This window comes from Aulonocara sp. 'chitande type north' Nkhata Bay, linkage group LG16 (assembly GCF_057382095.1).
Source record: "Aulonocara sp. 'chitande type north' Nkhata Bay isolate Kocher_YH1m ecotype deep benthic linkage group LG16, A_spYH_male_GT1.1, whole genome shotgun sequence".
Taxonomy (NCBI): domain Eukaryota; kingdom Metazoa; phylum Chordata; class Actinopteri; order Cichliformes; family Cichlidae; genus Aulonocara; species Aulonocara sp. 'chitande type north' Nkhata Bay.
Genome location: NC_141359.1, coordinates 19,474,577 through 19,485,068, shown reverse-complemented (window position 1 = coordinate 19,485,068; position 10,492 = coordinate 19,474,577). Strand labels below are relative to the sequence as shown.

General features: G+C 38.5%; 2 protein-coding genes across 2 annotated transcripts; one reads left to right on the top strand and one right to left on the bottom strand.

Moving 5' to 3' along the window:
• Positions 1 to 1,814: 1,814 nt before the first annotated feature.
• mitd1 (MIT, microtubule interacting and transport, domain containing 1) lies at positions 1,815 to 4,410 on the bottom strand. The gene is made up of 7 exons (XM_086265458.1): positions 4,168 to 4,410; positions 3,961 to 4,062; positions 3,233 to 3,369; positions 2,475 to 2,561; positions 2,263 to 2,375; positions 2,045 to 2,105; positions 1,815 to 1,954 (listed from the first exon to the last, which is right to left on the bottom strand). The coding sequence occupies exons 1-7, from the start codon at positions 4,310 to 4,312 to the stop codon at positions 1,859 to 1,861; spliced, it is 741 nt and encodes a 246-aa protein (XP_086121584.1). The 5' UTR covers positions 4,313 to 4,410; the 3' UTR covers positions 1,815 to 1,858.
• Positions 4,411 to 4,624: 214 nt separating this feature from the next.
• On the top strand, positions 4,625 to 10,470 carry mrpl30 (mitochondrial ribosomal protein L30). Its single transcript, XM_086265461.1, has 5 exons — positions 4,625 to 4,922; positions 6,319 to 6,405; positions 6,725 to 6,871; positions 9,962 to 10,035; positions 10,184 to 10,470. The coding sequence occupies exons 1-5, from the start codon at positions 4,881 to 4,883 to the stop codon at positions 10,314 to 10,316; spliced, it is 483 nt and encodes a 160-aa protein (XP_086121587.1). The 5' UTR covers positions 4,625 to 4,880; the 3' UTR covers positions 10,317 to 10,470.
• Positions 10,471 to 10,492: the final 22 nt, after the last annotated feature.

Genomic DNA, 10,492 nt, shown 5'->3' with positions numbered 1-10,492 from the left:
TATAGCTTTGGGACATAAAAATCAGTCAAAGATATTAAACATGTACATCTCCGGTAATTGTAAGTGTTAATAACCTTATCCAGAATTCAATAATTGTGGAAATATGTAGGTTTTTAAGGAATCATGAGTTCAGTGCTCCATGACTGCTCAATCTGCTGATCAGTGTAATATGTATGAAAGCTATGAAGCAGGTGGTGAATGTGCCTTAAGCTTAGACTTTGTTGTAATAAGAGTCAGAATGGGATTTGCAATGTTTGTGAACTTGTTACAGATGTAAAGACCTATGTCTGAATCAAATACAGTGTGTATAAGTGAATGAGTGGTTTTTGATGGATATAATCTGACTGTGTGGAGACTATGACAAGGTCTGATCTGCACTGACCTGCATCTGCTCTTTTTTTTTTTAAGTCAGATTTTTATTGTTGGCAAATGTTTAGTTGAATCAGAGGACTCAGTCTTGTCTATCAACGCTTCATCAGACAAGCTACGATAAAATTTGACCAATCAGGAGTTGGCAGTTCGTCTTGTAATCAGAAGGTTGCCGGTTCGAGCCCTGGCTCCGACAGTCTCGGTCATTGTGTCCTTGGGCAAGACACTTCTACCCGTTGCCTACTGGTGGTGGTCAGAGGGCCCGGTGGCGCCAGTGTCCGGCAGCCTCGCCTCTGTCAGTGCGCCCCAGGGTGGCTGTGGCTACAATGTAGCTTGCCATCACCAGTGTGTGAATGTGTGTGTGAATGGGTGGATGACTGGATATGTAAAGCGCTTTGGGGTCCTTAGGGACTAAGTAAAGTGCTAAACAAATACAGGCCATTTACCATTTTTTAGTCAGTTTTCCAAGTTCACAAAATCTTTTCAGTTAGTTTAATTTTTTTCCAAGTCTAGTTTTTGTTTTTTAGTTCAATAAAATGTTTTAATTCTAGGTTTTAGAGTAATCCTCCACCCTAACCCTATAATAACCTGGAAAACAACCAGCTGATTACCATAAACACTTTCTGTAAGTGCACCTTTCTGTGTAACTCTACCCACTCTCGTCCTCTTGGTCACTGTTTTCATTTTATCTGTGTCTTGGACTTTTTTATTCTGTAGAAAACAAGAAAGTATCTCACAATCTTTCAGCACACTTTGGTCAGTTTTAATATTTATTCTGCATTTATGTATTATAAATAGTTTAAAAACTGTTACATTTTATTCATTTTTCAGTACAAAACGATATTCAGGGCCATGTTTGGTTTCTTTAATCTACTAATAGAATCAGGACGGTACATTTCCAGTCAACTGAAAAGGGCCTAATGTTTCATTACCTAGAGGTCCAATTACCCTTCATAAGCAATTCATTTAAAAAGGGCCTAAAGTTGGCAATCCTGTAACACATTTTACTATTAATGCGTTTTAAATATGTTTTGGTTTTGTATTTTTAAATTTAAATTTGATTTAAACAAAAATACATTTTTAATTGTGTAAAGTAATCTAGAAAAAATGTTTTGAAATAATTAATTTCCCCCCAAAAAGGTCTCTGTAGAATTACAATCTGTGGAAGTAAAAAAAAAAAAAAAAGATAAAAATATCCATATTTTTCATAAATATCATAGAAAACGGAAAAAAAAAATCATAGAAAACTGAAGAACTGAAAACTGAACTTAAAAATTCACCAATAGCAGCGGCAGTACAGTTAGCAGAAATTTAAGACGTTTCAGTGCAGCAGAAATCAAACAGTAACCCATCTTGTTATAAAAGTCAGTCCCCAGACACCCGCAAGCTAAAGCAAATCCTACAATACTGTAGATCTGCTTGTGTTTGGAAGGCAGGTAAGTAAATTAAACGGCTTGGCAAAAAAATAATCATTTTAGCTTTGTGAGTCTCATAGAGTTTTTGTGTGTTTGGTGTGGAAAATGTCTACGGTGGTCTCCTGGCACTGCCTGAGGTCATAGTCACAGTATCCAACAGAGAATCGGCCCTGCGAGACAAACGACAGAAAGATCTCGTTCACTTTAGCCACTCCATACTTACAGATGAATACTAATAAGTATATAATGCGTAGTCTCACTTTAGGTCTCTTGAAGTAATCCAACCCTCTTCCAATTTTTATGATCCAACCATTATCGAACCTAAAAATAAAATCAGGTTTAATTTGCTGGGATAAAAGAGACCGTATTTTGAGCAATGGAGTGTTAATGTAGAAGTGAACATCAGATGTCACAAGGATGAACTTCCTCATGCTGCACGTATGTGGCTGCTGTAAATGAGGAAAATCTGCAGGTGTACCTGATCTCCCGGTCATGGATAGTGGAGGAGTACTGCAGGTCTAGAGTCACTCCGTGAGCGCTGAGACTCTCTTTCAACTCGGCCAGAGCGCCGCTCTGCTGGCCACTATCAGCCTGCGGGACGGGAAATGACAGTATAAACTAAACAGAGAAGACAGCAGTGGCTGCTCAGCTTTGACTATAAAATGCAGCTCTATTGTGTGAGTAACTCACTTCATCCTGCGACGTGAGGAGGTGGATCTTGTTCACCTTGCAGGGGGCTTTTAGCAGCATCTCACAGAACCGAAGGAAGTTGTACAACTGTTTGTGAGAGGAAAGGCGAGGGCTTTGTTTGGCATATTATATAAGGTTGGTACAGTTTAGGGCTGATTTTTAAATCATAAACATAAAATTACAATTATTTATTATAAAGTCCTAGTCAAACTAATAAGGAGAAAGCTGCTTGCTTGCAGCTTGCAACACATGATCAGAGAAAAAAAAGATTTTCAGTATATGCGTTCAGGCTTTTATCAAACACATCATCCACATCATAACTGAATGTGTTCCTCCTTTTCCCATACACGACCTCTACAAAAAGTTTAATTAAAGTCAGCTTAGCAGTCTTTTCATAACCTACCAGACAGATTTTTATAACATTTGTTTGTTTAACTTCAACTAATCTGTGATAGTTCTATTAATCAATAAATCTTTCAGCCATCTAAATGTTGAAGGCTTTCTGGCCACAGAGAGACCCTGGCGCAGACCAGGACATGTTAAAGAGATTATGTCCCCCCTGTCGGCTGCTCCTGCTACCCAAGGCGGAAAATGTATACGTGTATTGCAGACTTAGTCCTCTAGTATCATTCTATTGGTATCAAATTAATGGATAAACTCATTAAAGATAAGCTCCAACCTCTGAACAAAGCCTGATAAAAGACTGATGACAGAGTGGAATGAATAAAAACCCCAGTTAATGAGGACAAAACTCTTACTTGGTGGGTGTGCCGTATGTACGGGTCCTCCACCCAGACTTCAGTGAGAGCGCTGCTGATGTATGGCTTGAACAGAACCTCATAGCTGTAACCAGTAGCATCCTCTGATATTCTTATCTGCTCGTGGTACTTCCCATCTATCAGGGAAGATAAGAGAAACACAAATTTTGAAAACCCCCTTCTTTAGCTGTGGCTCTTACCATATATTTTCCCCCTAAATCTAAAAACTTAACCAGCACAGTCCTACACTGGAATAGGATCCTGCCTATAAGAGATACTAGACATAATTAGATTTATACATAAATGTAAGGGATATAACAAAACAATAAACAAGATTTTGGTTGTTGAGAAGATCGCACAGTCAATATTCAGCTAGAGCTGGATTACAGGGCAAAGTGGGCTTCAGCAACCCAAATCAACAGGGTCAGTAAGATTGTGCAAATTATTAATTTGGTCATATGCAACACTGAAGCACCTTGTTCACCTGATTTGAGTTCTTGCTTGTGTCAAAATTACCACAAAGTTCTACTTCTTGCTCCCTTTCGGGGTCGCTACATCTACCTCTGCCCCTTGGAGCTCCACTGTTACACCTGTCTCCCTCTCATTTACACACAGGTGCTACAGGTCTAACAGTCAAAACCACTGCAAACAAGAGGCTCAGTCGATCAGGGTAATTCATCTTTGCCCGGCCCACTTTGCCCTTTTTTGCTCCATTACTGGCAAATTACCTTCCTTCATCTGATTCACATGAACTTTGATTTGCTCTGCTCTGTCCATGTAGCCCTTTATCTTCTCTCTGTAGTGTCCTCTCTTTGAGTCATCTTTTACAGCTGCTCACAGGACAAAGAGAACATTAAAAAAAAGACGTTCAGCGTAATTCAGGGCAATGTTTAAAATATGTAATTATTAATATTTATTTATTTTTAAAGGAGGACCTTTTAACGCGTCCATAAGCAGCTGGATGCCTTCCTGGTAGCAGATGAGAGACTCCTGGAAACGTTCGCTCTGGTCCAGCTCCACCGCTCGCTTCAAGACAGACACGGCGGACGCCTCCATTCCCGACAGGTGGTTTTGTGTCATTGTTCTGTCTTTCAACTGTCTTTTAAGACCTATATAACTCTAAATAAACTTCACGTTTCACCAGTGACAGGAAAGAAGCTGAGAGAAGTAGCTCTACCCACGAGTGCCCCATAAAAATAACTCCCGGAGAAACGTAATGACCTTGGTTAGAAAATTGATGGTTATGTATTTTTTTTTATAAAAACACACAGTTAAAGTATTTTCAGTTTTTATTAAGTCCAAATTTATTCAAACAACATATTTATCACACTAGAAAAATTAGGGTAGGAACAATGTGCAAATTGCGGTGCTCTCGAAGAGGCGGTGCTCTTTTAATGTAACTCCCCGACGTTTCCGGTTAAGACGGCGGAGAGAGAGGGCTTGACAGCAGCGTGACTCTCCTGTTTCACTGCTGTTTTCAGTGCCGAATTAATGTTTAAATGTGCGAACTTGGTAAATTTGGTATGATTATAGGTCAGTTTTTCATAGCGGTTAGTTAGGCTCGAGTTCCGTGTTATTTAGCGGTTAGCAAGGCTGTAACCTTGTCTCGTAGCCCCTGTTAGCTAAAGAGCAGCAGAAGGAACACAACATGTCAGCTGTCTGTCGCAGTTTGAGCTTTTTATCAGTAAAGGTGGGTACATCACTGCACGTTTTTAATGTTTCAGACTTGAACTGTCTACAAAGTGTTTCGTACATCTTGAAGTTGACATACGGGCTCATTTAGTTTAACGCTGCTTGAGGAAAAATCCAGCTAAACCTGAAACCCAAATCAGGGATGGGACTTGGAGAATAGTTACTGGATTTTTCTAGGTTTACTGGATTTATTTATTTTGTTTGCTAGATGACTGCAGTGCTGAATTTTAGGACGCGAAACTTTCAAATATAATGACCAATGTCCTGGATACATATACAACGTGCTCAGTTATGTAAAAAAAGAAAAGAAAATGAGGCCATTGTAACTAACTCAGCATTAATGAAACTCACTTGTTGTGTGAAGCCACTGGGCTTCTCTGCACCACTATCCAGTCAGCTGTGATGTGCACTAGGCTACATTTGCTGCAGAAAGTGCTCCAAGTATTAAAGTTAGAACTTTAATACTAATATTGTCATCTAAGATTCAGTTCAGGTTTATTTTATATATAGCACCAGTTCACATCAAAAATCGCTTCAATATGCTTTAATTCAATTCAATTCAATTTTATTTATATAGCGCCAAATCAAAACAAAAGTCGCCTCAAGGCGCTTTATGCCGTAAGGTAAAGACTCTAGAGTTCAACTAGCCCCCATGAACAAGCACTTTGTGATGGTGGGAAGGAAAAACTCCCTTTTAACAGGAAGAAACCTCTGACAGAACCACCTCATGGAGGGGCAGGCATATGCTGTGACTGGAGAGGGTGATAAGAGGAAATAGAAGAGAGAGGGGAAAAAAGCAAAGAGGTAGGAAAAAGCAGACTAAGGGAGAGAGGGAAGGCAAAAATGTATGTATGCAATAATGACTTGGTGCAGTGGTGTGTAAACAGAAGGGGAGTGAAAAGAGACAAGTGGAAGTGCTCAGGTGTATCAGATGTATGTAAGGAGGAAGAATTTTATATCCAATTCTAGATTTAACAGGGATCCAGAGATGAAAAGCTAATATGGGAGGAATGTGCTCCAACTTCCCTTTTGCTATTAGCTGTTTGGAGTAACACAAATCCAACAACCTGACCAGAGTCAGGCAAAGCATAAATCAGTAAACGGATAACTACACATGACAAATGTTAGGGAAATCTGTTCATATTTTGTGGATCTGAAAGATAAAAACAAAATATCTGCTGATGTGTCAGAATATCAGATTTTTAAATCATTAAAAAAACAAAAACAAAAACTTTTGTTCCCTAAAGAAAAGAATATCTACCACCAGTAACAGCAATCTATCTCTGAGACTTAACTCTACAGAACTTTTTAGATTTTCTACATATGTAAGTAAACACATTTTCCTTGATACTGGGCTTTGCTTTTTACCTTCTCTCTGTTTGCATATGTTACAGACCCTGACAGAAGCTCCAGTTTTGTCACCTTGTGCATGGTATGTGTCAGCAAGAAGCAAATTCTCCAAATCCAGAATCCCACCAGAGGTAAGAATAAATTTAGAATCTATAATGTTGTACATTTGTAAAGTAATTAGCAACACTCAAAGTATGTAACGTCTTGTGGCCCTACCCATGTGTGTGTCAAAATATAATTCTTTTACATTAATATTTATTTGGATTAAGTAAGTTTGGGTATAATTCCAGCAGGTCCAGTAGACACAATGGTTTAGGTGGATTATTAGCTACTCAGCATTTTTTTTTTTTTTTTTATTTTTTTTTATTTTAGTGTTGCTTTAGGCCCGTCATTACAGATGAATCCTGCCATGGAATAATGATAATCCTTTATTCTGTATTTTCTTAACAGATTTTTGCTGAGCGATCGAAAGAGCACGAGAAATATGGTGGCGATCCAGACCAGCCGCACAAGCTGCACATAGTGACGCGGGTCAAAAGTGCGCTGCGAAGGCCATACTGGGAGAAAGAGATAATAAAACACCTCGGGCTTCAAAAGGTAAAATTTCTGTCATGGTACAGGACCCCAAACTGGGTTCCCTTTTTGTAAATCAAGATTTAATGCTTCGATTGTTCTGTCCCAATCGATATGCAAACAAATGGAGTTTTTGGCCTTGAATGTAGATATTGCTAATACTTTTTCGATAACCATTGCTGGATGTTACAGGCCCCCATCTGCTTCAAAAGAGGCATTATCTTCATTAAAGCACCTTTTGGCTAAACTAAATTATACCGAACTACTAATGGCTGGAGACTTGAACTGGGACTGGCTAAATGCAACTTCTGGTGAATTTAAAGAATTCTGCGATTCAATTAATCTTACCCAGCTAGTCTATCTTCCTACCAGGCCAAATCTTAAATGCCCTGAAAAGTCTACATTAATTGATTTGGTTTTAACAAATGTACCTCATAAATTCTCTTCACTTGGTGTTTTCTGTAATGACCTAAGTGATCACTGTGTTGTTGCTGTTTGCAGAAATGCTAAAATTCCAAAATGTAAGCCACGCATAGTGTGCAAAAGGAATCTTAAACAATTTAATGAACAGGCTTTTCATCATGATTTGTCATTAGTTAATTGGGAAAAAATCGGACTATTACCAGATGTAGAGCTAGCTTGGACATATTTTAAGGAAAGTTTTATGGGAATTGTTAATAAACATGCCCCCTTACGGAAAGTTAGAATTAAAGGTCGAGAAAATCCTTGGTTTTCGCAGACACTCGCAGATAGCATACACAAGCGTAATAGAGCATGGGACAAGGCGAGACAAACAGATACTTCCACTGATTGGTCTGTTTTCAAACAGCTTAGAAATAAATGTACTTCTCTTATTAAAAAGGCCAAATCTGAATACTTTTTGTCTGTCACCACTGAGAACCTCAATGATCCACAGAAATTTTGGAAAGTAATAAAGTCTTTTTCCGCCAATAAAATGACTCAAACCTTTCCTAAATCTGTTGTAAAAGATTCAGTCTCAATTAATGATAAAACTGAAATTTTGAATTGTTTTAATGAACACTTTCTATCAGTGGGTTCCTTGTTTGCTTCTGCAGAAACTTTTTTAACAAATACTTGCCCAGAACTCTCTGTTTTCTGGAGACCGTTTTAACTTTGTACCTTTTAGTGTTTATGAAGTGCATAAAGCTTTAAAGGCTTTGGATCACAGAAAACCTCCTGGTCCAGACTTGATGGAACCTTATTTTTTGAAGTTGGCAGCTGATTTTATTGCAGAACCACTCTCAATTCTATTTAATTTTTCAATTAAAACCAAAGAAATTCCAGCGGTTTGGAAATCAGCTTTCGTTTTGCCTTTATTGAAAGGAGGTGATCCATCGGTGTTGACTAATTATAGGCCAATATCAAATTTGTGTGTTTTATCCAAAATCCTGGAATCTCTAGTTTGTGACCAGTTGAAAGAGTTTTTGTACTCTAATGATATTGTCTCCAAATTTCAGTCAGGCTTCAGGAAAAAACACAGTACTAACACTGCCACTATGAAAGTGATAAATGATATTATTGTGGCACTTGATAAGAAATTGTACTGTGCGTCACTCTTTATTGACCTCTCAAAAGCTTTTGACACTGTTGATCATGCAGTCCTAAAAAACAGACTGCTCAGCCTTGGATTGTCAGAACATGCATTAGCGTGGTTCTCAAATTATCTGAAAAATAGAACCCAGTGCATTAAACTTGAAGGTCTTTGTTCTAAATTTGTTGCTGTCCACAAGGGGGTGCCACAGGGCTCAGTTTTGGGTCCCCTTCTGTTCCTTTTATATATCAATGACTTGGGTCAAAATGTCTCAGACACAAATTTGCATTTTTATGCTGACGACACAGTTATTTACTGTTATGGATCATCTCTTGCTCAGGCCATTGAAACTTTACAGAAAGCCTTTGTTGCTTTCCAGCATTCACTTATTCAGCTAAAATTAGTTCTCAATGCTGACAAGACTAAGCTAATGTTGTTTTCCAAGTCAAAGAAGGTCCCGGAGCCTATTCCAGTGGTGTCCACCCTTGAAGGAAATGTCATAGAGATAGTTCATGAATATAAATACCTTGGTGTCTGGATTGATGACTCCTTCACCTTTAAACCACATATAGAGAGACTAGTAAAGAAACTGAGACTTAAACTTCATTTTTTCTTCCGTAATAAACAGTGCTTTTCTTTTGCAGTAAAAAAACGTCTTGTCACTGCAACCTTTTTATCTGTGTTAGATTATGGTGACATTCTGTATATGAACGCTTCTTCTTCATGTCTTCTAATGTTGGACACGATGTATCATGCTTCCTTGAGGTTTATTACCAATTGTAAATACCTGACCCATCACTGTGATTTGTACTTAAGAGTAAAATGGCCTTCTTTGGCCATTAGAAGACAGGGGCATTGGTACACTTTTATTTACAAAGCTATGCTTGGATTGCTGCCTCCTTATATTTGTACTTTGGTCACAAGGACAAATAGTGGTTCTTACTCCTTGCGCTCAAATGATCAGCTGCTGTTGTCTGTTCCCCTTGTCCGCACAGAGCTGGGTAAGAAAGCCTTTGTCCACTCTGCGCCTTTTTCATGGAACATGTTACAGAAAGACTGGAAACTAACTGAATTGTTGTCTTTAAATGTTTTTAAAACTAAACTCAAAGGCCTACAGGCTGCCTCAATAATGTGTAATTGTTTTGTGTAATTTTAACTTTGTTTGTTCGTATGTATTTGTCTTGAAATGTGCTGCCTCTTGGCCAGGACTCCCTTGAAAAAGAGGTCTTTGATCTCAACGGGACATTCCTGGTTAAATAAAGGTTAAATAAAATAAAGGCTACAGATCGTTTTTGTTTTACTTTTGGATTAACTTAATGTAACCGGATCATGTTCAATGTTTTGTTTTTTTTTTTTTGCACATACAACAAAACACTGCTGTCAGCTTTAGTTCAGGAATTTCCATGTAATTCTTTGCGTCTTTCAGCATCTTTCAACAGTGACTTGTACCCTGAAGGAGCTCTGATCAGGATAAATGATCTGTACAGAGTGTGTCACCTCATGCAGACGCTCACAGCCTTTATCTTTTGGAATAATTTTCTCTGCCTTTGTCTCGCACTTAGGCTCACATCCCTGTAATTCATAAAAATACTCCTGCAGTCAACAGCCAACTGAAGTTTGTCAAGCACCTTGTAAGGTAGGATTAATTAACCAAAAGTAGTAACACATCACTCTTAAAGTACTATTAAAAAAAGGTTAGTTTTTTTTTCAAATTGAGGTTGCCTGAGATGCCTACATATCTATACTGTTATATCTCCTTTGCCATCTCTTTCTGATACCTTCAGGATACAGCCACTAAAGACTCCCTATGGGCTCCCTGCTGAGCACGACATGGCCGATGCATACATCAACAGCAAAGGAGAACTTATTGTACACCACCTCCTCCAACCTGTAGACAACAAGGCAATCGAATCTTAGCTCCACTGTTGCATGTGTGAATGTCCTGGAAAATGTCCTGTTGTCATTCTCTCTGCAGTGAGAGAAAGCTGTGGCACCAACCAGACTTCTTGATTGCTGTTTCCTGTGTTTTGATGCTGAGCTGCAGATGAATATGATTAAATGTTCTCATCAACCTGTCTCTCAAATGATTGAGC